The sequence below is a fragment of the Seriola aureovittata genome, chromosome 5 (genome assembly GCF_021018895.1).
Source record: "Seriola aureovittata isolate HTS-2021-v1 ecotype China chromosome 5, ASM2101889v1, whole genome shotgun sequence".
NCBI lineage: Eukaryota > Metazoa > Chordata > Actinopteri > Carangiformes > Carangidae > Seriola > Seriola aureovittata.
Genome location: NC_079368.1, coordinates 11747627 through 11772967, shown reverse-complemented (window position 1 = coordinate 11772967; position 25341 = coordinate 11747627). Strand labels below are relative to the sequence as shown.

At 41.6% G+C, this 25341-nt stretch overlaps 1 protein-coding gene and 1 long non-coding RNA gene across 7 annotated transcripts in view; one reads left to right on the top strand and one right to left on the bottom strand.

Annotated features, from left to right (window-relative positions):
* mctp1a (multiple C2 domains, transmembrane 1a) overlaps nucleotides 1-25341 on the bottom strand; it is a 138273-nt gene that overhangs the window by 42649 nt on the left and 70283 nt on the right. For all 6 annotated transcript variants that reach the window (XM_056376198.1, XM_056376199.1, XM_056376200.1 and 3 more), the window contains 9 exons: nucleotides 22427-22591; nucleotides 21764-21894; nucleotides 20701-20887; nucleotides 13470-13563; nucleotides 8534-8636; nucleotides 7517-7619; nucleotides 6819-6920; nucleotides 6216-6290; nucleotides 3728-3847 (listed from right to left, as the gene is read on the bottom strand). In XM_056376198.1, the coding sequence (XP_056232173.1) occupies nucleotides 3728-3847; nucleotides 6216-6290; nucleotides 6819-6920; nucleotides 7517-7619; nucleotides 8534-8636; nucleotides 13470-13563; nucleotides 20701-20887; nucleotides 21764-21894; nucleotides 22427-22591 (1080 nt within the window). The remainder of the gene's footprint in view (nucleotides 1-3727; nucleotides 3848-6215; nucleotides 6291-6818; nucleotides 6921-7516; nucleotides 7620-8533; nucleotides 8637-13469; nucleotides 13564-20700; nucleotides 20888-21763; nucleotides 21895-22426; nucleotides 22592-25341) is intronic.
* On the top strand, nucleotides 6198-24045 carry LOC130169442 (uncharacterized). The gene is made up of 3 exons (XR_008827839.1): nucleotides 6198-6334; nucleotides 18685-18778; nucleotides 23806-24045. It is a non-coding gene; the product is annotated as an uncharacterized LOC130169442 (long non-coding RNA).

The following is a 25341-nucleotide window of genomic DNA, read 5'->3' as shown; positions in this document are numbered from 1 at the left end:
CCTGCTGTACTCCTGCAGAACATAGATCTACACCACAATTAATGCTGTTCATCCAATGAAAAAAAAGCTAAAACCAATGTGTCAAAGCCAGTCATTTCGTAATACCATAGAAAAATAAAATAAAGCATCCACAGATTTATGGCCACAGTACTGCAACTGCACGCTGGTACCTATGAGAAGTACGGATGCTGAATTTCTCACTCCTCAACAAAGGGCCTCACGCATTTTCTGTTCAGTCTCTATCTCTGGTGATTAAACTCTGACTTGGTATTCTCTGTTAGTCATGCCACTATATTTCAACTATCATTCATTTTGCAAATCAGGAGAGCAGTAAAATGTGAAAGTAGATCTTTCAAAGCTGTCCCTTGCTGTGGGCAAAGACGAAATCCAGACTTTAAAACTTTTAAAAGTTAGATAGGTTCTTTGAAGAGGAGTCAAAGGAGCAATTTAAAGAGACCTGGAGTGGTGTGTACCAGTGACTGCTATGGCGTCTCTGCACTGAGTGTGTGTATATGTGTGTATCAAACTGCCAGCCAGACATGTGCAAACACACACACACACACTCCAATAGTTGCTTCTGTACCTGTCTTTGCTTCTTTTTTTTTTTCCCTTTTTTATTTCAGCAGGGTGAATTTTTATCTAAATGCAAAGCAGGTGATAGGTGCTCCAGTTTCCTCTAGAAGTAGCTCCCTTGTCTGGGCTCTCTTCCTGATAAGAGTCCTACTTTGCCTGACATAAAAGAGCTTGGTATCATTTCCCCTGCCTCCCCAACAACCCTCAGCTCGCTGCCCTCGCCCTTCCCCGAGCTTCACAAAGCTGCCTCTATTTGCTCCCAATTCAGGGCCCAATTGCAGATAAAGTTACAGCAAATTTGTTTGGAGGAAGAGCTGCTGAGGCCTGCGGTCCCTGGGGCAATAACAGCCTTGTCTTGCAGGGGCCGTGGGGAGAGCTGGCAGCAGCGGGAGAACAGAACCCAACACCGCTCAGCCCCACAATGGCCTCGACTCTCCGGGAGGGAAGGCAAAGGGAGGGGAGGGGAGGGGAGAGAGAGAGAGATAAAGAGGGGCAGGAATGGATGGATGGATAGAAGGGAGGGACACTCAGCTTGCAGGTGTGGAGAAAGGAAGCAGACGCTTAACCTCGAGACAGGGAGACGGAGAGACACTAAGACTCAACCACACACACACACACACACACACACGCTTACACACACACATACACATGCACACACCACCCATCATGCAGGACAGGAGGTAACTCCAGTCCCGTCCATTGTGCCAACGCCTCAGGCAAAGCTGCCACGGTGGCTGATTCACTGTCGGGATGGGTGGGTGACAGCAGTGTGGGTGTGAGAGAGAGAGAGAGCGAGAGAGAGAAAGGATGCATGTGAGACTATGAGATATCTGTCTTTCTCTCACATGCACACAAAACACACACGACATACACACTAATCACAGCTGGTACTAATGGGCGGCTGGCATTGCAGAACTGGGCAGAAGGAGAGTAAGGAACCATGAAGAAAATTTTGAGTGCGTTTGTGGAGGGAATGTTGTGAAGTGACACAGTACGACAACTGCATTGTCCTACAGAGTTCACAATAACCCACAAATATATGAACACACTTAAATCCACCACCCCCCAGGCTTACTTAGCAGTTAAAAAGTGCACACATTTGTAAGTTTATAGCTTGAATTACCCACAACTCCACCTCTGTAGCTACAGCCACGTCGGAAAGTTAAGTGAAACATCTGTGCAGAAAGACAGCCAGACAGAAACACACGTGAACATGTGAACAGACACACATGCCCATAATCACACACAGCCGTACAACTTCATGAACGCACCACCTTGGCCAGATGGCCCCCCATAAAAACCCACTTAAAGAGATGAGCGAAGTGATTAAGAGGCCTCTCAAAGTGAGGGAGAAATGAGAGAAGGATGAAGAAATGGAAGGGAAGGGAGGGAGGGAGTACCTGTGTAGAGAGGGGCCCTAAATACTCTGATGCTTTTAGCTAAGTGCATACTCCTACCATAACAGACTCCCAAAAGAGCGAGACAAGGGGGGGGGGACACACAATGACACCTAAATTTCAGACTTTGTATAAACTATAAAACGCTATGTCCTTGGCCTAGATACATCCTTTATCGTCATCTGAATACTTTGAATTTAAGTGAGTACAATGAGGATATGAATAGTTGGCACTGTTACTCAGAAATGGATGTACTGTAAGCTGTGTTTTCAAAAAGGGTGAAGAGCTATACAAGGCATGCACGCGTGTGTGTTTGTGTGCTGACATGGAGGCTGCACTATCCAAGGCTGCATCCTCCATTCACCACGTAGACTGGCAATTCTGAAGTGACCTTGTTTTGTGCGAATTCCTCGACATTTTTTTTTTTTTTGTCTGACATTTTCATTTATTTCTAAAAGATAAGACATGAGGGCTTGTGCCTAGTTCAGTCTTACAAGAGAGAAAATGCAAACGTACATGCATGAGCCAGGCTCGCGCGCACAGAGGGAAAATGTTAACTGATCAATACTATGTCTCTTCTGACCCATGTCTTGTGATGACACTGTGACCCGCTGTACAAACACACACATACACACATGCATCCCCTGCAGAGATGAAACTGGTGTCAGACAGCCAAATGCTGCTAATGCCTAATGTCTGCTGTGGAGACACTTAGTGCTCCCATGGTAAAGGGCTGGGGCGGGGCGGGTCCACCTGTCCTGTAGCTACTTAAGTCAGGACACTAAACCAGACAGGATTAAATGCCTGCTCTGTCATCTTTAGGGTAGGAACCTATATGCAGCCACTCACTGCCCTGCAGGAGAATGTCTTTTACTGATAGCTCTGCTGTCCAATTACACTTCACCTTTTAATACCAGACACAGATGACAGGGGAGAGAGAGAGGATGAAGAGGAGGCTGATGGGAGAGGCTGCCATTTCCACTGTCTGCAGCAACAGCTTGTCACACTTCAATAGATTATAGTTGCATCTTCTAAGTTTTCTAAGATGTCTGAGGGTCTCATTTAAGATGGGGTATAAGCCGTAACACCAACTCTCTACTCATTCCCAGCAACAAAACAGACATTTGCCAAGTATTTACCAAGTGTGCTTGTACATTTAATCCAAAGCCAGAAAAAGAAGTTAATCGAGACTATCATATCAAGATATTTGAGTGTGTGAGTAACAGTAACAGTGGGAGGTTACTGTGGGGGAATGTACTTAACTGTGCTTGAGACATCAACACTCTCTCGTGTTTGAGTGTGCAATTACCAGCGAGAGCTCCGTACTTTGTTAGCAGAAATGGTCCTACAGCCTCTGTGAACATGTCACTCTTTTACCCTCTCTCTGTGTGTGTGTGTGTGTGTGTGTGTGTGTGTGTGTGTGTGTGTGTGTGTGTGTGTGTGTGTTAAAACCTCCATAAAATGTGTGATCAGTTACATGACTATTGTTTGGTTTGTCAGTAGTACTGACGAATCAACATGAGTGGAGTTCATTTCATTTCAAAAAGTGTGAAGTAATTTTTCTATGCCAAAAAGTAAGCTCAACTACATTTAGGTACATTTCTGAGATTGTTAATAACAATTCTAATAATACGGCATAATCAATTACTTTATTTGCTGCAATAAAGTAATCGTTCTTCATGTCTGGTGAATGTGCACATTTTTAAATGATATGCTACAATTTATGGTACTGTATATGTAAATGCACCTCTACGTACCACAAAAGCACAGATGCTCCTCTGTGGAGAGTCCCATTCGAAGCAGCTGTTGATGTAGCAGCCTGTGTTGATAAGGAACATGATGCAGCGCCTAACTCGGTTGAAGTTGCGCAACAGCAGCTGGAAAGGAGACAAAGACAAACAAGTGAATGTTTTGTGCAAGGTTTAATGTGTTATAGCAAGGAAAAAAGCCTGATGGTATATACAGTTCGTAAACATCTGGGCAGTGTGTAAAAAAAGACTTAATAATGTACTGTTATCATACATAAATATATAATATAAAAATGCAGGTAACTGTTGAGACGTGACATGAGAGGTAGCTGGGTATCATTTAAAACTAACACTAAAACATATCAGGGTCTGACCTCTCCACATTTGCTGCACATATATAATGTTTGGAAAGTCTTATTAAAAGACAAAGTAAAACAGGAGCAAAGTGATGGGACTACAAACATAAGCAGAGCTACCCTGGTCCCTCTGATCTAGAAGTTTGTGAGAACATAATGTTAAAGAGTTCACTTCTCTCTCCTTTATGTTTAGTTAAGATGTGAATTCATCACAATTTAGTAAGTAAATATGTTACATCTCATAAATAGTACCTTCACATTCTGTCAGTAACTCTTATTATGGTTGGTTCTAAACCTGAGTGTCTCCTTCTGCTGTCTCTTTGTAAAGTTACCACTTGAAATTTACCTCACTTCTCTTCAATATTACAGCACTGAAAATACCGTGAGGACTTTATTGTGTTTCCTTCTTTGGATAGCTCTACATGCATGTGGATCAACATATAGGACAAATGGCTGCTTTAAGTGTGACAAGCTGACTCACAATGTTTCTTTAAGTGTACTCTCCCAATGATAAAGTTAAGTACAATAATAACAATTTCCAACACAGTCCCTGGATTCTCCTCCCTGAGGGTTATCCAGGCATTTGGCCAGAGATGAGAGAGAACTGGCTAACTGCTGTCCTCCCCCTGGGCTGCCAACCATTCAGGGAATAGCATAACAGCAGCGCAGAACGCCAGCCACCCAATCAGGTCACCACCAGGAGAAAGTGCTCCCAAAGGACAAACTGTCTCTGCAGATCGCTGTTCAAAAAAATTCTAGGCCATTATTTTACTCTTTGGAAAATTATGTGTGTGTTTGAATGTGCGTGTACTGTGGGTATGCAGCATATGTTCGTAGCACTACAGTGAACTCCATTGTCTGTATGTATGCGTTTCCGGATAGATTTGCATGTGGCTAGGGGTGGCTTGGCTGCTTTGATGCTAGATGAGAGGAAGATTCCTCCCTCTCTATGTATAATTATGTGAAGCTTTTTGTTGCCAAACTGAGGATGACTGTATGGTGTCCTGCTGGGGACACAGAGACCCTGAGGACTGCAAGACTGTGAATCATCCATTTCAACGTTCCTCAGCGCATGCACTTGATGTACACGCTGTACTCTTCTTGGCTCATTATTGCCATAACTGCCTTGATAAGAATATTTCATTTTTAATGAATTATTTCAAAGAGTGCCTTGAGTTATTCCTTAAAAACACTTAGAAAAGTAGTGAAGCCATTTATTAAGTCAAATGTCATAATTGCAATTAAATGCTTGTGTTTGGCAGGCAGCTTATATATTTTTTTTTTCTTTACTGTGTGGTTGTGTGTGTGTGTGTGTGTGTGTGTGTGTGTGTGTGTGTGTGTGTGTGTGTGTCTGCACACTAAGCAGCAAGCAACAGCAGGGGAGCTGCTAGCACACAAAAGAGCCCTCATGGGGCAATCCCTCCAAAGCAGCCAGTGACATCATCATTGCGAGACGTTGACATGGGTCATCTCTGTGAGTCAGAGGTGAAATGGAGATGAAAAAAGGATTCTGCACTTGGGAGAAAGGCGTAGAGTGGGCCGCGACAGTGAGACAGAGAGCAACAGAAGAGGCAGAAACAGTGAGGAAAGAAGGGAATAGATCGAGGGCTGAAAAAAGGGTGGTATGGGAGCTGGTGTGTGTGTTGTGCTGTGCTGGGCACGGCTGTGCTCGGCTGTGCATGCAGCATTGACTGCTGAGCCCAAACGGTCACTCATATGACATGTCTGATGTGGGCCAGCCCCTACTATTCAGCCCTTTGTGGTGCCGCCACACTGAGTGGCGTGACAATGAAGTGCAAAGCAGCAGTGGCAAAGAGGGCCAACTATAAGGATGGCCAATCTACTTATGCACCCCACAGCTGACAGCTTGACATTTCTATTCACCACTCAGAGTGGATGCGAGGGGGGGAGAGATGAGAGAAGGGAGAGAAGAGGGGAGGAAAAAAAAAAGAAACGAAATGCTGTTTTTCCTTCAATCATCCTGTTATATCTTGCCCACACAGTTGTTGTGCTTTGCAAGATGCCGCTCTCCAGGCCTGTTGGTTTTGCTTCAGACAGTTAAGCAGAATAGCTCGTACAGTGGTGGACATAGATAAAAATGAGGCGGAGTAGTAGAAGATAAGTGTTGGCTGCTGATGTACCTGTTTGGACACTCTGGGCTCCTCCTCGATATACTTCTGCTCGATGGGAATCAACGTCCTGAGACCAGCCTTCACCTGGAGCATGGAGTGAACACAGACAGTGTCATAAACAGCAAATGGTGAGACTGAAATGACACTCATTTAAAAGAATCCAGATAAGTAAAATGATAGAGATGAGGATGATGAATTAGCGAGGGAATGTATTTGGATCGTTTTGATGGGTTTTTCTGATACATTGTGTGCTGATAACATGGCATCACATGCGTAGAGCGTGCCCCATGTCAGAGGCTAGAGAGAGCAAGAGAGAAAGCTGTAAGATGGCCGCTATAGGACACACACAGTGATGGTGAACGGGGGAACAAAGGCTGCTGAGAGGGAGTTTTCGATAATTAAAGCCAAAACGAGGACGAGGGACGAGGGATGAGATGGAAGCAAAGGGGGGGGGGGGGACAAACAGAATAAAGACAACAGCAGCGCAGAGGGGGGGAATGCTGTAGAGAACAAGAGAGGATGGAGAGAGAGAGAGAGAGAGGATAATGGGGGTGGAGGGCAAAATAAAAAAAAATCAGGGAGGAGAATCAAAAAAGCAAAAGAAAGACTTACAGCATTAAAAATCACGTCTATTTCGAGAAAGATGACCCCTTTTGTTGGCCCTGTCAGCTCCTTGCTTTTCAAGGCGTAGGCTTTGCGTTCTCCATTTTGGATCTGTGGGAGAGGGACATGACAGGCGTCTGTCTGGCAATACCCGGCTGAATCGGCTCCCCGGGCCACCTTTGAACCCCAGCTGCTGGCGCTGACAGGGAACCCAAAACAACTGTGGCAACTCTGACAAGTACCTGTTCATTACCCACTGCAGCTAGGCTCTGTCAAACAGAAATTAACTATCCTGGGGAATCATACTGTACAGCAGAGCATGGGTATATTAGATACACAGTTCTTTCACAGGCTATCTATATTTTTTCAAATATAAGAGACACTCATTCTTTCTTTTTTCTCCAAATCGGATCGTTCCATCTCTCGATCAGTGTCATTTTCATATCATCTTTCATCCCCTCACTTTCTTTCTTCTCACCTATCACTCTCTTCTTTTTTCTCAGCCTCTCTTCCATTTTTTCTCCTTCCTGTCATCTCTTTCTCTTTGTGAAATAATAACAGTCTCATCTGTGGAGTTGCAAAAATAACCTCTGCTTTTTATATCTTCCACTGTGTGTTTTCATTCTTTCTGTTCCTCTATGTTCTCCACATTATCCCCAAGGGAAAGGAAAAAGAAACACACACACTGAAATCTATCTTTGACTCACATTTAGTAAAGGAATAGCCACTTTCCCCAGGAAATCTGCGCTTCTGTCTCGGTCCTCGTCGTAAACAGTGACCTCGAGAACCGAGTGGATGTCCTTCACGTTACTAGACCACACACAAAGACAACACCACTGACATATCTACTAAAATATGGGCTACCGTGCTAAAGCTGTCACATCTTGCACACGCTTCTTTAAATATTAAAGACGCACAGAAAACACTTTAAAATCTGAAACACTATACGAGGAATTACAAATGCTTCACATTTGTAAAGCTTCTTTTGCATTTACATAAATGTTTAAAAATCATATTAACATGCCTTATGTGTATTGCACTACATTACTGCATGAGCTAAGTAGAACTAAAGTGTGAAGCTCAGACGTGTCATCTCTTGAAAACTAGGCTAGCAAGAAGATGGCTGATGTTATGTATAGAAAGGAGGCTATGAGAAAGACGTGCACTCAAAGAATGACTAAATTAACCCGTCCCATCACTGGGAATTCACAAGTTTGTACTGTCGAAAAAACTGCATCATGTAAGACATTATGTAGAATTAGTTCTGCATTAACATTTAACTATAGCTACAGCACAACTATATATTTGAAAAGAAACTGATGTTTGAAAAAGGAAAAATGATAAGTCTTCTTTTTGACTTATACTAATATCTTACCCTGGATTTTATTGTTGGCATACAACACATTTTCAAACACTATTAAAGTTCAAAGTTCAATAATAAACAAAGCATTCCACACTATAAACTGTGATCAATCTATTTTTTTTTTCAATGCTCAAATCAGTCCAGAATTAATCTTATAAAACACAAATAAACTGTTAAAAGCTATAAATAAAAAAAATTCTATTATATTTCATTTTATAGTAAGACTGCTGCTCTGAGCATACTAGTCTTTAATTCAAAGATACATGTCAATTTAAAAAATCTATTTTTATTTGCATTAATGTATTAAATACAGACTGTATGTGTCTGTCTGCATGTACAGACATTATATTGAGCCACTCACAAAGTGAAGACCTTGTTCCACTCTGGGTTGAGGTTTTTGTAGACGGTGTGAGTCTGCAGCCGATCGTTACTCAGCTCCACCACACAGAACGGGTCACTCTTACCTGCCGAGCAAAAATACAAGAATGACCTTCTTAGTGAAAAGAGTAACATAAATACAGTAGATACTAAAGTTCTGTTAGCTTCAGACTGAGAATCATAAGTAATTCCAACAGCTTTTGTCTATCTCCAATCCTCCAATCCCTCATATTATTAAGACAGATAGTATATAGCATTCTCCCCTTATACCACATGACAGCTCCAATACCCCGGACTTATCAGAACTGCAATAATAAGATTCTTTCATTTTTAGCCCCAATGCCGTATATATTATACAACAGTATATCAGTGGAACAGCTGCAAGCCGTTTCTATCAACACCCTGTGAACATGGACAACTAGAAGATAAGCTCCAGGACAACTCTGCCCTGGGCAGTCACAAGGAGGGGGTGGGAGAGGGAAAAGAGAAAGAAGACTTTGAGAATGGATGGTGCTGAGAACACAGAGGGCGATGCGGCTCTGAAGGCCAGAGAAGTTCAGAGTAGAAGATAAAGACGGCTGAGCAGGGGTGTGAGAAACATAGCTGACCCACGATTAGCGATTCCAAAGCGAGCGCTGAGACGGTAGCGGCAGCGAAGTGAAGAATGACAGAGAGAACATTATCTCAGCATCATTTCGGCAGTGAAAGTTTTTGGGTAGTAATACTGAAATGTTACTCTTGTGTTTATTACAAGATAAATACCAGTTTCATTAATATAACACAAGCAATATTTTACAGTGATTCTATCAAAACAAGTGATCCTACAGAATAAATTATTTTACAAACTGAAGGATCACATATAAAACAATTTGAGTGGCCTGTCGCTGCCAAAGGATAAAATTTTAATACACTATGTGAGAACTTTAAAGACCCTTAGATGTTATAAAACATTGATATGATATATGGTTCACCATAAATCATATTCATTAATGCTAATTCATTCCAACAAAACTTTCAATTCAGAATTTACTACGGTTATGTAACTCAGTAGAAAGAGTGAGAGAGACCGGGATGAGAAAAAAAAAAAAAAAAAAAATCACAAAGTTATTTCGTCCTCCTGAGAATAGCGTACAGTACTATGTCCTATATATTCTCTATTTATTTACCAACATCTCACATTTCAATTTCTTTGTACACAGAAAGGACTGAGACCAGCTCCCCATGCCTGCCAGCCCACCTCCCCTTCAATTGCCTCAAAATGAACTAAAAACAACAAAACTCTTAATTCAGCCTTTGATCATTTTTTTTTTTTCTTTCTTAACTAAAACTGTTGGGAGTCTTTGAGCTGTTTGTTCAAGATTATCACTTGAAAAGGCTGGGTCAGGATGTTTAAAAAAAAAAAATGTCCAACACGAATTCCCAGGGAAAATATTGAAATGTTATTCAAGTCGCACTGTTGCATAAAAAGACTCGATAAAGTTGTGATTGAGTTCAAAGACCCCAGTCACATTTGTGTATATGTTGGTATGTGTGTGTGTGTGTGTGTGTGTGTGTGTGCGTCATGGGAAGCATGTGTGTGCGAGTGTCATCGATTGGTGTGATTTTCTTCAAATGCTGTGACAAGGGCAGGACATTTAGTGGGTGTGCAAAGTAAATGTCACCGTGATCAATGCTGAGCCGTAGGTGTTGCCTTTCATATCTGTTTGTGACGCTCTATTGATGTAGAGTGTTTGAAGTGGATATTGACAGCTATGACTCCTACGACAGAAAACAAGATACATTAAAATAGACAAAACACAAGAGCCTACTTCTCAATGGATCTCTGTAAACACACTTTGTTAGCAATATAAATTGTCTGCATTGCACATGAACCGTGTATTGTATTACAGTGCAAACCTTTCCTTAGATAAATTATAAATACACACAAAAATGTATTTCAAAATTGTAAACAAGTAAAAACAATATTTTGCCAGCAGTTTTCATTCAGAATTTTTACAGTAGTGAAAATTTCAAATCCTCCTTAATCATCCCTGCACTTCCATAGCATAAACAAATCAGGTCTGATTAAATTTAAATGCAATCACCCAAATTAAGACATGGAAATTATCTCTGCAGAACCCTGTCCCTCCCCCATTTTCTCTCTAATATTCTGCTTTTAATGACATGGCAGGCTGTGTTGCTGCAGAGAGCCAGTTGTCATTGGTGATGAACTTTCACCTTATTGGCCAACAGCACCAGAGGCAGCTGTCTTAACCAATTACACGCTCAGGTTTGAGCGCCACTCAGCGATCATCCAGGTAATGTCCGAGCAAAGCTCCTCCCCCCTCTGGGTCCTGTTTCTGTGGCGCTGGCTGAGGGTCTGCAGCGAGGAGCGCGCTCAAACTCATTTCAGGGTGCCCTAAGATAAGTGTGGAGGATGAATACAGTACGGAGACGAGGGTACATGCTGTAATTGCCTCGCAGGAAGCTTAGCGTTAGTGAGGGGTGAGGTTAGAGAGGGAATGCTCGCTCTCATGTCCCTGTATAATCACAATTAATTATTATTCACACTTTAAAATGTAAATCAATTGCATTTTTGTTGCACTTCTTCTTTCATTTCTTTGTCACTTTTAAGGCCATACAATATAATCTACAGTATTTCCCCATATGCCAATTGAAAATTTATACTTTACTTGCAGTTGACTGAAAAAGAGTCTACGCATTCTGTGGTGCTGCTGCTGGACGTGCGTGTGTGTGTGTGTGTGTGTGTGTGTGTGTGTATGTGTATGTGTGTGTGCGTGTGTGCATGTGCGTGTGTCCATGTGTGTGTTCCACTGAAATGTTCTAACAGTATAGCATCCACTCAGAGGGACAAGAGCTGGCAGACAAAAGGGATTGTTGGTTTTAGAGACTATTTTCAGTTATCCTACTCGGGCTGGAGAGGAGCTACTCCACAAAAACACTTCAATTAGAGAGAGAGATGGGCAGAAAGGAGAGGGGGAGAGAGAGAGAGAGAGAGAGAGAGAGAGAGAGAGAGGGGGGGGGGGACAGAAAGAGAGGGAGGAGGAGAAAGGACAGGAGAGGAGACAGGCAGCATGAATGGGAGAGAGATGGTAAACTCTCTCTCTCTCTCACTGACCTCCTCTCCCTTTCTCTCTCCCTGTGTCTGTTTGTCTGTCCGCCTGTTTCTCTCTCACCTTGCTCCTGACCCTCTCTTGGTCTGGGATGTTAAAATAGGGTGTTCATGCGGTGAGGGCTCTTATGTGGCTCTTAATGGGCTATTGTTTCTGCCAGTGACACACACACGCACACACACGGACACACACACACACACGGACACACACACACACCGTCAGACTCCAAACAGGGATAAGTCATCTAGAAACAGCTCCTTTGCCTGTCTGTTATCTGTATCAATTCACTTACTGTATCTGTCTGTGAAGGGTTCGACTGACTGAAAAAATATTTTCTGGGGAACAAAAGTAAAATATTTGCTTTGTGTCTGTAAGAACAGGTGAATTGGACTGTCTAAATTTGAGATCTCTTTGGCTATAACAAAAATGTTACTTGTGTAAATCCACATGTGAAACCAAAGGAAATGTTTCTTATGTTAAAATACCTTCTTGTATATACTGTCTTTTAGCATGGGAAATCCAAGTTTTCCATGTAAACCACATTTGGCAGGCAATGCAGGCATTTCAGTAAAAACCTATTCTTTACCTAATTAAAAATGGCCCCATGTCATGATGTCAAAAACTAATGCAAATGCTCCATTATAAAAACCCACACTGAGTCATAAAAAAAAAAAAAAAGCTTTGTTTGTTGTGGGTTTTCAAATCCCAGTTCAACACTTTTTTCGAATTGTCTCGTACCACGGGACATACTGCACTTGTGAAGTGAACCTATGGCAAAAATTTCAAATCACCACAGGCTGTAAAAGACACTGTTCTGAAATCAAACACGTTCTCTATGACCATGTCGAGTCAGCAGAGACAAAGTAAAAAGCAAACAAACAGCTGACAATATATTTCCACAGTTTTAGTCTTGATTTTATTTTTTATTTTTTACAAGGATCCATGAAGCTCAGACTGAATGATGAGCTCTACAACGAGGTCATGGAGCAAATTTCTGCTCCGGATGAAATACAAGAGCCATTAGCCCTGCACTCCGGTCGCTCCACGCAATAACCCAAATCAACCAGCTCCACTCTGTGTTGGCTAATGGGACTGTGGCTGCTTCAAATGGAGAAAAACTCTCACTCTCACTCTCTCCCTCTCTCTCTCTCTCACAGACACACATACAGAGACGCACACATTTCCTTCTCTCTCTACTAGATAATACAGAGTGAAAAACTAGGCCTGTCCACTGTAGACCTAATTAAAAGTAAGAATTAATGGAGAATGGAGGATTCAGAGAGAGCAAGCAGAGAAAGAACGGGAGGAGAGAGGAGGAGGGAGAGAGATTTGTTGGTTCAAATGTGTACTTTTTCTCTATTATTCAAATGAGAAGCCTGCATCTTTTCTAAAAATGCAGAGACAAATTTAGTGTCCTGCACAAAGTAGACTTTAACTCTCTCTCTGAGGATTCTCCCAGACGATCATCCCTTAAACCAAAATTACACCCTGACTTTATCTTTGGCTAGATTTATGGCAGATTGCTGGTGGACGAAAAATAGCTCAATGTCTAAATCTAAAACTTAGGCAAAAGTTATTTAAAGCAAAAAATAGCATCACCTATCAGATGTTCAAGTAGTGTTCACCTCTGATAGAAATTGCAAAACAACAGCAAAAACTGAGGCTTATTTGTCATATTATTTTAAGTGAATGAGTAATAGGAGCATGAATACAAGGATGAAAAATTAAGACGCTAACTTCTGACAATGCGTATGAGAACTACAGAGGTTATACTCCTGTTGTTTGGACTTAAGGTCACTGTCTTACCTGTGACATCTGCTGCCATCAGTCCCTCAGCCCTGATGACCTTTACCTGCACCACACCGACATCTTTCAGGTTGTGAAATGACCTCCATAGGCTCTGAAACATCACAGGAACAGGGGTGAAAGGTCAAACAGGACTGCAAATTAGCATTGAAAGGAAAGACAGGTCTATAGCCTGACATTTCATTAAGAGAGGAAAGGGTAGAATATGTCCTTTACCAGTCCTAATTTGAAAATGTAGAGCTGGCATTTATAGTCGAATCTAACGGGGGACAAATGGCCAAATTTTATTTCACTGAATAGTTGTTCTTGCCTGTTTGAAATGTTTCCTAACTTTGTACTTTTTAGATAAAATGTAACTTCACTGATTTTGGAACAGAAGATGAGCCATGCAGAAATATATTAAAGGTTACTGAAAATAACAACAGTACACAGATAAATGCACAACAAAGACAGGTCATTAAAGAAAACATTATAATATGTTAAGTAGATAAAATAAAACAGATCTCAGTACTGTAGTTACTCCTAATCAATCAGAAGACTAAATGGAGATAAGAATGCACAAAAACTGTCTTGTAAACTACACACTGCCCACTGTTACATTGAGAGTGAGGGTTTTTGTGCTTTTCCATTAACTTGTCAACTCAAAATAAATAAGTTAGTCACATCGTCATTTACAGGAGGAAACTGTGTTTTAGTGGAGTTCTGTTTTGTATAATGACCATGAGGAGAGCAACGAAACGAACAAAATGCAGTGAATGCAGTTTTAACAAATAGCTACAATTTTGATGTATGTTATTAAATTAATTATAAAATTGTTTTTTTTTGTCTTGTTTTTTTTTTTTAAACCAAAAGCTGATTCAGTTCCTGGTGCACACTGTCAGTCTGGAAAAGATTTCACTGAAAATCATGGCTGGTATTTATTTTTCTGCTGTCACTCCACAAATTGCTTCCTTGCAATGTTGTGTGTAAGAAAAAGAGGTGTTAAGAGGGCGTGTGAATAGCAGTGTTAGTATCAGCAGAAGAATAAAGTGAAAAGTGAAATATAGGCAATTTGAAATAAGAAAATTCTTACAACAATCAAAAATCTCTGTACATGCAATATACTGTATAACAAAAATGGGAATATGAGGAAAAATATGAAGAAAAAAATGTGCAAGAAATTACAGCACATAAGCACTATTTGCTCCTGATGTGATCTTACTGATATAAATGTGTCTGTGTTTGCTTTATAGAGAGACGGAGAGAGAGTATTAGGCTGATAATGTGATAATAGAGGTATTGTAGTGAGTAGACACATCCAGTGAAGCGTGACTGGCAGAGATATCATAGTTATGAGGCAAACACACACACTGACCTCTACAAATGCTATCCAGTATAAACAACATCCAAACACAAAAGAAAGGGGGGGTCACACTAAGATTTATGGTAAATAAACACATCAACTGTAAAACAAGAACAGCCAGTCACACAAGCTTACTCACAAATACTCTTCATATCCCCACTTGACGTTTTTCTCCTCTTGCGTGCTTACACACCATAAACACACATTTACATACACAGCCAGGAGTTGCCATGAGGCCCTGGGATTGTCTAAAATGAGAAAGGGAAACACTGTGTGCACAAGGTTTTAATAACCAGGAGAAAGAGGAATGACTGTGTAAAAACTAGTTTGTAAATCTGACGTCTAAAGGGAAACCTGTGGAGATCTGGGCCATGAGGCACGGGCACACACTGACACAACACACACACACACACACACACACACACACACACACACACACAATCATAAACTCATGCTTTTGTTCACACCCAAATACTCAGGTATAAACACATGCATAAAAAACCTACACTGAGGCCAAATTGAGTAGCATGTCGGCGTGTCTTAAAAGCAGAGTGGAAATGCACTTCACTTCAATTTATTTCTCTCTCTCTGGCAATAACCCCTTCCATCCCCACAGGAGTAATTATAATTTAAATTTCAGAGTCAGGGCCAGGCTACAGACTTAATTCATTATTACCAACTCTGTCAGACTCTGCCTGTTTCCAGCGATATCATTGTCCAAAAGCTCTCTAAAGGAGATGAGAGGGGAGTGTGTGTGAAAGAAAGAGAGGGGGGAAAAAAGAGTGTGCAAAAAAGAGAGACATACAGAGAGAGGGAGAGAGAGGGAGAGAGGGGACAACTCTCAATTTTAAGGCACGATTTCTCTGAAGATACAGCTGCTTGTTGTGATTATTGGGAAGAAGCCGAGAAAAGAGACAGAGGGAGAGAGAGAGTCAGAGAGAGGGCATGAAGGAGGCAACAGAAAAGGAGATGAGGGCAAAACTACTGGCTGACTAGTTAGAGTGTTAGTGTTCAACAGTTGCACACATCATGATGCTGATAACACTGCTGTAAGGGCTGTACGATACTTTCTTGGTACTCACCGAATTGTGTTTGTAGCAATGTGTATTAAACACTGTAGCAAAAGCTGGCTTCAAATGTCTGGTCAGATTTATAATCTTCATAACTTATAATTGAATCTGATATTTATCTACATACCTCATAATTAAACCAACTTAGATTGTGTTTAACCGGTCACATTTGTGATATTTTGTCAGACAGGTATTACTATATTTTGTTTGGGTAAACTTCTGTGGCTGCTTGTGCTTAGACATTTAACATTGGAAATGTTTGGATTTTTTGTTAAATAGAAAAAGAGCTTTTTTTTTTTTTTTTATAAGAAAACATGTTTGTATTCCCTAAAGTTCATGATCAAAAAATTTAAATTTTAGTACTGTATCAAAACTCTCATGTCGCATCAGCACTAGTATTGTAAAATTACCACACTAAAGATAGACAAAAATGGCACAGAGTTCAAACAAAGAAAATGAGACAAAATTACTCTTTTAACATATAGATGCAGAGATATTTTTTCATCCCCCAACCAATTCCCCACTCTTCATCCCTTCCTCCTCCCACCATACAGTCTCCCTGAGGGGACATTTAGGGTTCAGCCTCAATCCATGATTGGCGCAGAGTATAAACCCATCCTCCACAAGGATTCAAATCCCCATCAGAAATATAGACAGCAATAGATGGACTGGACAGACAGACAGACGGACAGGTAGAGAGAAAGAGAGATGAGGAGAGGCCAAGACCAACCCCTCCCCCTCATTTATGCCTCCACACACCCCCATCAGCATGCCGTGAAATGATGGGCATAAGGAGATGAAAAGGAGGGATGAACAGAGAGGAGAAGAGAAAAAATGGAGGGACAGAGTTGGCTTTCATAAGACAACCCCCCTCCCTGTCTGTGACTGACATCTTGTCACTGTGACATCTTCTTCCTGTCTCTGTGACACTGCACAGACACACAAATGAATCAACACTGGTATAGCCTTATGACTCACTGTCATCTTTGCATCATGTCACCTTTCATCAACACTGCAAATAACAATTTCACACAAAGATAAAGACATACACGCACACACGCACGCACGCACGCACGCACACAGAGCATCTGTTTAGCAGCCGTTCAGTTCAGGGGACATTTGATCAAATGACTGAACGCTCAAACACAAACCAAATGCACAACTTCCTCCGACTCCCACTCACACTGTTCATCAGCTCAGGATCACTATCTATCAAGAGTCTCTCTCAAAGTTTGCTCTCTGCCCATCCCACACTTTGCTGCAGCCCCTTATCGCACTTCCTGTCCAGTTTGTGTCTTTTCACTTCACCTTAGAGCAGTGCAATGGAGTGGGTAGGAGAGGTACTGAAGGTGTGAGTGTGTGTGTGCTATACAGTACATGGGGGTGGGTGGTGAAGTGCCACCACTTCAGTGGAGGTCACCACGTCCTCCTTCTCTCATCCACTCATCTTGCGGCCACCTCAGGCCCATTAAGAGCCATTAGTGTGTGTGCCCCTTTTGCCATCATAATGCATAAATCTCTTCTTCTCCTTCTCCCTCTGTCCCTCTCTACTTCTGGGAAACAGTAATTAGGGATGAAGGAAAGGTTATGGTGAGCAGTAGTACATCTAAGGCAGTTGTCACTGAGTGAGTGTATTGCACTGTGTTGCATATAGCTCTGCTGCATTCAGAGTAGTTTGCAAGAGAAATTCATGTGTACTCATTCACACACATACATGCTGAACATGCAAGTGTACAGAGGAGACACACAAACACAGACACACACAGACACACACACAGACACACAGACACACACACACACACACACACACACACACAACACACACACACACACACACACACACACACACACACACACACACACACACACACACACACACACACACACACACAAACACACACACACACACACACACCATGTGCAGAGAGAAAGCCACCATAACGCAGAGCAGTGAGAATAAGAGACATTAATAAACTCTCAGCTCTATTATCCATTTTCTTCAATGGCCACAGATTGATATGGGCCAAGTGCACCACAGTGACCTTATTCTGACCACATGAAGTGTGGTTTATTATTGGTGTTTGTGTGTGTGACAAAGAGACAAGGACATTTCTAGGATTTAAAATCATTAATGTCCTCTTAGATATTCAGGCTATTGAACTGAGTGTGCATGTAGGTGTGTTGTTTTTACAATAGTTAAAAGTAAAGTACTCATGTGTGTGTGTTTTCACGATGAGCAAGGTGGGCCATGTCACTGAAGGCTGGGATGAGCAGACGATTTCAGTGGTCTTCTCTTCCTTAGCGTTGTTTGTGAAAGTATCTGCTATTTAAAGCTGTGATGAGGATGATGGCATGGTACTGGCATTGCTCTGCCAATCCCTATCTTTTTATAACATAGCTGACACAGGTAGGTCCTGTTTTTGCATCTGCATCTGTCTGTGTCTGTTTGTGATTAGCAGTAGTTGATGCTTTGTGCTGGACAGCTGATTTCAAGCTAATAATACAAATAAAAATTGCACCCGAGCACCACACACACACACACACACACACACACACACACACACACAGATTAGTGGGCTTTGAGCAGCACTGTTACCATTGTGGTGGTACTCGGTCTTATCAGTGCTTTTTGATAAGGTACATCTTTATTGAATTCTCCAACTGAAAGACAGCCAGTCTGGGGAAAAGGAATATGTTAATAGGTAGAGACCATTCAAGTCTTCAAACCGACCTCACTGTGTCCCTCCATCTGCAAGCCCCCACCTTTCACCACCCTCTATCTCTCCATCCCTTCATCTAACAGGAGGGCCACAGTGGCGACAGAAAAAGAGTCGATGCTGACGGGAGAGCAGGACTGAGATGCCGAGTGTGGGAGAGAGAAGGAGGCAGGAAAAGAGGTAGGCGAAGGAAGGGAAATGTCTCGGCTTCAGCCGAGCAGAAAAACGGGGTCTGCACGAGTTGTGAGAGAGGTGAAATAGCTTTTTCTTTTCATTTTACACGCCTTCCCTTCCCGGTGCAACCCTCACCCTTTACCTCTCGCCCCCTATTACTTACACACACACACACACACACACACACACACACACACACCACACACACACACACACACACAACACACACACACACACACACACACACACACACACACACACACACACACACACACACTCACACACTCACACACACACACACTCACGCTCACGCTCCCCGCCCTCATTTTGTGACTGTGAGGAGAAGCACAGCGTGAGCGTGTCTTGGACCTAGAGCTCCCCCCTCTGATCTTGGGTGGATGCTGCAGCGCGGAGCAGAGTGATCGACCTCCTGCAGCTAGCCACTAAGGCACCGACATAGTTATGTAGGTCGTGGTACCCGTGTTCGGCCTGTGGAGCCTCGCCATTGGTGCTTATGCGCACACCGAAAGATGCAGAGCAGAACACATCCTATAGGCTCTCAAACACAAACAAACAGCTATTTACCTTACGTGAACACACGCACTGTGTACCCGCACATAAAAAACACACGTAACGTGGTACTCATGGGAAAATGTGCTCCAACAACGCTCCTAGACAATTCTCGATATTGATAGGTTTTTTGTTAGTAATTCTCAAATGAAACTGAAGACATTAAGTGAACAAATTTCACATTTCTATAAAAATAACTCAAATATGGCTGAGGAGTGATAACACCACATATGATTTTGTTGATGTGCAGAGAAATGTCCCATGTTAAAGCTGTCAGTGTAGGAAATCCATTGACAGTGTGTGTGTGAGCATGTGTGTGAGTTGTGTGTGAGTGTCTTTGTAGCAAGGAGTGAGGATGACAGGGTGTGAAGGGTTAACTAGGCTAAGACAAAGACATAAGCTGAAACCATTGTGTTGAGTGGAGGGCCTCTGGAGCAGATGGGGCCTTAGGGCTCTCTCTTTCTTTTTCTTTCTCTCTCTCTCTCTCTCTCTCTCTCTCTCTCTAATGCTAAGCTCAAATCAATGACAACTGGCTACAAGCTAAGACATTTTACACTGAAATAAATAAACCCACATGCATTAATCATAAATTCACAATATGCACAAATCACTGCAGGACACTGATGCAAATACCACACAATTGTTGTGGTGTGAATCATAGCGACAGAGAAAAACCGGCCCGCATCCTTTCCAAACAGTTAATCCAAACAACTCTGCCTGACAGACATATGATTTCTCGTCTCCCTCCTTGATCTCTATACCCCTGTGCATCTTCCTTCCTTTCCCTTTTGTGCATCTCCCACTCCTCTGCTCTTCAGTATTCTAACCTCAAAATCCGAGCTGTAACTTGGTGGATTTTATTTCAAACCTCAGCACATTAGCTTGTAGAACAAGAGGCTGTTCCTGATGAATAAGAGATTCTTCATATCAGTCTGACTCATGACGCCAAAGAAACAATACTTTGTCTTAGCAACTTGCACATGTCGACACACTGTCACACAGCAATCGATCCAATGGAAGAAACCACAGTATCAGGTAAATGGTCAATCAGTAATACAAAGTGAGACTGCATAAAATTTGTTCTAGCAGTGTGTGTATGAGGACATTGATTTTTAGTTGTATGTACACAATACTTGTTATTGTTCCATTGTATTTACATGCTCTGTTATTTTCAGTGTTTTAATAACATTTTGTCTGTAAAAGTTCAGTGGACAACTCTAAACGCTACAAAAAGGTCTGTCTAATATTTAGTTTATCCTTTATCCTTCAGTGGAGCCCTCACACACTGCACACTTTCCTGTCAAAAGTATTCATACAACATAATCCTATCTTAAACTCTTACAATCAAACTAACTCACATATCTCTGCATGATCTGGTGTCTCTCATGCGGGTCGTCCAGCATGTTGATTGACAGGTCTGAGATAGAAACGGCAGCGGAAGCAGTGAGCGTAACCAGCAGCACAAGCAAACCTTCGCCTTCCTCCAGTGGCAGGTCCAGCTTGTGTGTGTGTTCTTTACTGAGGAGCGACAGGTCGATGGTACACCTAAAGTGCACACACATGCACAAACAAATAGAAACAGAGTTAGAATATTCTGGGGAAGCTGACCATGCTGAAAAATAGGCTGTTAGTAAAAGATGAAGCTAAGTAAAGCTAGAGAGGGCAATAAAGGCTTAACGTAAAGAAATGCTAGTGTAGCTGTTTTGGGGGCTGAAGTTTGCAGGAAAATTGTCTGTGAAGTAATAATTATCACCATCTGTAAAGTTGAAGATATCCCACAGACAGAGATCTCTAATTTCCTTTTAGAAATAGAGTGTGTATTCCATTTCTTAGTTATCATTTAAGCACGTTGTCCTGGAGCATCGCAATAGCAACAACCTAATACAGTAATAGTAAACCCACAACAAGCATTGTGTGTAAAATATAAGCAAGTATGGACAACTTAACGAAAGCTGACAATTAAAACCTTTTAGTAGGCACTTGAGGGCATCTGAATTGATTTCCTGGCATGCCCTTGATATATCTCCGGTTAATATCAAGGCAGGCTAATATTGGACTTGGGTCAATGTGTTCAAAGCAAATGCTTCCTCAAGTGCCTCCATTCTGATGGAAGCTAGAAAAAAAAATCCCATCTTCCACAGGGAATGGCTCAGTATTTACCCAGGGTTTAAATTTGCACAAGAATGCTGTACTCTGCAGTAATCTGTGCTGGATATTGAACAGGAGGTTGAAAAAAAAAAAAAAAAAAAGGTAAACGATTAAATCCACACAAACTACAGACATGGCCATTTTGGACTAAAATGATTAAAAACTGTCATTGTGCAACCTTTTTCTGTAAGACCTACTCTGTCTGTCAGGTCCCTAAAAGTTAATGATGTGGGACAGGTACATATCGAGGAAGAGTGATGAAGACCACTGTACCTTCCCATGAAGTCGTCCTTCTTGCCAGCATCTTTGTCCCAGACTGTGATGTCCACATAGCCTCCCTGCTCATCATACAGGTGGAAGTCGAACTGTTCTCTCCACTGGGGGTTCAGCGTTTTGGGAATTGTCTGAGTAAACAGCAGTAGCAAATGATACAGCTTTGCTACAGCTGATACAGCTAATAAAATATGGATTGTTGACAAATTATGTGAATTAAAAGTCATTAACTGTCACAGCTTTAGAAGACAGACAAAGACAATAGACTGAATTCTGTAACAATCCACACAAAAATGTGATTCATGACATCTTCCTGCTAGACTGTAAGTAAAGTCAAGAAAGAAGAGATAAGAAAGGAAGAAGTGTATAAGTGATTAGAAATATTTATCGATTGTAGTTTTATTGTGGAAAAAAGAACATCAACGGAGAACCTCAACGGAGCAAGAACATCAACGGAGAACATCAACGGAGCAAATACTTTCCCCAAAAATATTTCATTTATAAAGACATACAATGTGCCTCGATGTGTTTGGACCATTTAAGTTGTTTTGAGCAAGTACTAAGTACTGAATCTGTTCCATAAGACAAAGTGCAAGGAGATCAAGTAAAGAAGCCAACTGAAAGTGCATATAAGTGCTAGATAGGCATGTTAGAGGTGTTTACCTTGCTTTTGTACTTCTGGTGCCCCATCCTGAATTTGACATAGGGGTCGCTGAGGCCGTTGGCATCCATGGGCTGCAGGCCGCGACCTTCTATCAGACTGATGCTGACTATACCTCGCCACAGCTGGGCTTTTCTGTGCACATCTGACAGACGCATACTCTGATACTGCAGCAGGCACACGCACAGACACCAATACAGACACACACACACACACACATTCAAAAGAAACATTTACACAAACGTGCACAAACACCCACAATATACACACATACACAGACATATGCCTTAATTAACCCCACAATAGAATTATGGCTTGTGTGTTTTGTCAACAGGAAAATCACAAATACCAAACAGACAACACAGAGAGAAGCAGGCAAAACACAGAAGAAAACACTTGAACACAAAATGAAAGTAATCAGATATACCCCTGAGGTGTGAGCTCACCTGAGCAGAACATCACTGCAGGTTATAAGCAAGGGTATCCCACTATTCTGTCAGTTACAGTGTGAAATCCTGAACAATTACTTGGGAATGCTGAGTAACATCATCACTGTTGGTGCAGTAAACACTGTTGGTTCCACATTTGTGGAAAAATGAAGAACAGGTACAGTGACCTCTATTGACCCTTTCTGAGTGTTTACTGAGAATCTGCTGTACACAAAAAAAAACTTACAGCCTGCACCACAATGTATGTCACTGCATCAGTTTGGTCTTTTTTGTATACATTTTAAACTTATTAAATAATAAACAAAGGAGGCAAGTGATTTATAGGCTGTCTTATCCAAAATGGGCAGACCACTAAGGTGCTGTTACAGTGTACCTCTGTAAATTTATTATTCCATCTGGCTGTGCTGTAAGTCGACAGCTCTGCAAATTTAGATTGATGATTATCCATATTTTAAGTCAGTTTTTTCCCCAATAGTTTTTTCAGCACTTACAGGCCTATTTAACCTCTCTTTGAATCATGTCAGTATCCTTCACTAAAACAAAGAGCAGGGTATTTATTTGTCAAACAAATACACCCCTCGCTCTCTCTCTCTCTGCCTTTCTCTCTCCTCCTTCCTCGTTAGGGAGAATTTATTAGCATAGCTTTTGTTTTGTGGGTGAATTTCATTAAACTCTGAACAAACCCTGCCTCGCAAGTGCAGGCCTTTGATCTGGAGACGGAGCCTCTTAATTTCCATTCTCCAGACATTAAACAATGCGAATGGCTCCCTGCAATACAGCCAACCTCCCATACAGCAACTCCCACATCTTTCATTTCTCCCATTCACTTGCTCCTAACACGCTGTATGCTAATGATGAGAGGTTGCTGTTATGTCCTACTCAAGCACAATTCTAATTGTTTCCTTGTTTTGTTGCAACATATCTCGTTACAGAAAAACCATGGGCTATTTGGATTGGGAATCCACATCCTCTCTGCCAGAGCACAGCGGGAACAAGATCATGCACAGAGATGTTCGGAGGCTGAAAGTCTTATAAGAGATGCTAACGTTCAGTTTAAGAACTAATACAGCCTTGCACATGGTTCAACTTTTGTAAGCCCTTTGGAAGAAGAAAAATGTTTGAAGTGCCAAAATAAGCATTTTGCCTAGTGGTAAAAGTTAGAGAGACCTGAATTCAGTATGCCTCTGACTCATAATTATTATCTCAAACTACTTCTTGAGTAGTTTGCATCTCCTACTGTGGGTTCAGCACTCACATATGCTTCATTAAAAAGAAGTGGTTGTGTAAAAATAACCGTGTACTCTATGCTGTCGAGCACGGAGGCAGGGAGGCACTCAGGAGCAGCGCCTTTTTTGGTGGGGTAGCACAGTAGCTAGTTAGTGTTTGAGCTAATTCCCGAGTCACAGGCGGGGTGGCCCAGTTTGGAGGCATCAAAGGCTCGGTTTGGGAAAGCGCGATACAGCAGGACGTCTGCCCAGCTCCAACAAAGTACACTTCAAATGTGTATCTGTGTCTCTTGGTGGATATCAAACTTTTTACTGTTAGTTAAGAAATCAATCAGTGTCTCTAGGTACAATTTAGGAAATCAACTAAAAGTAAAACTGTGTTTCCAGATCTAGCTTGTTTCCTTCTCAATGACAACATAAAGATACCTAAGTATCTTTTTACAAGTGAAACATGAACAAACAAGGCTGCAAATAACCAAAATTGTCCCTGATACTTATATTGCTGTATTTGGCTAAAAATCATGGGAGGAACTTCATGCATGCGCAAATAAGAAGCAGAGCCTCGACCAGCATGCTTTCTTTTTGACCCGACAGCCAACAAGAATCACATAAAACAAAACCAAAAGGTAGCAGTCTCTTATGTATGGTAAAATGGGAACTCAAAATAATGTGAACATCAAGGATTGCCCCTTGATGTAAAGGGGTCTAAGAGTGTCCTATAGTCAGTCAACAATCAACATACATTCTTATTTCACATGTGATTTACTGTACAGGACTCCTTAAAAACCCCTAAAAACAAATCAATCGCTTTATTTTCTCACACAGTAGCTGCAATACACAATGCAGATCAAAGGTGGAAGAACCATGAATGTACGGTATCATACTTGGACCTTCACTCTTATTAATGACTCACATCACTGTAAATGGCTCCACTGTTGCCCAGTTTGTAACTGGCAATGTTGTGGTGTAATGATTTCGAGAGCAACATTGTGGAATAGTATAGCTTTTAAATCAATAATTATTACGGATTTTCTCAAACTGAAATACTAAATGTTTCAAAGCATATCCGATCCAAAATGTTAAATAAAACAAAAGAACATCCCTTATAACAATGGCAGTACTTGTATGGCATTTCTTCCACCCTTGGTGTGTATTAATATGGCTTATAACTTGCCTTCACATATACAGTTCATCTTTAGGCTGAACTTGCATTACAAAAAAAAGAGTTTACATCACCTCAGA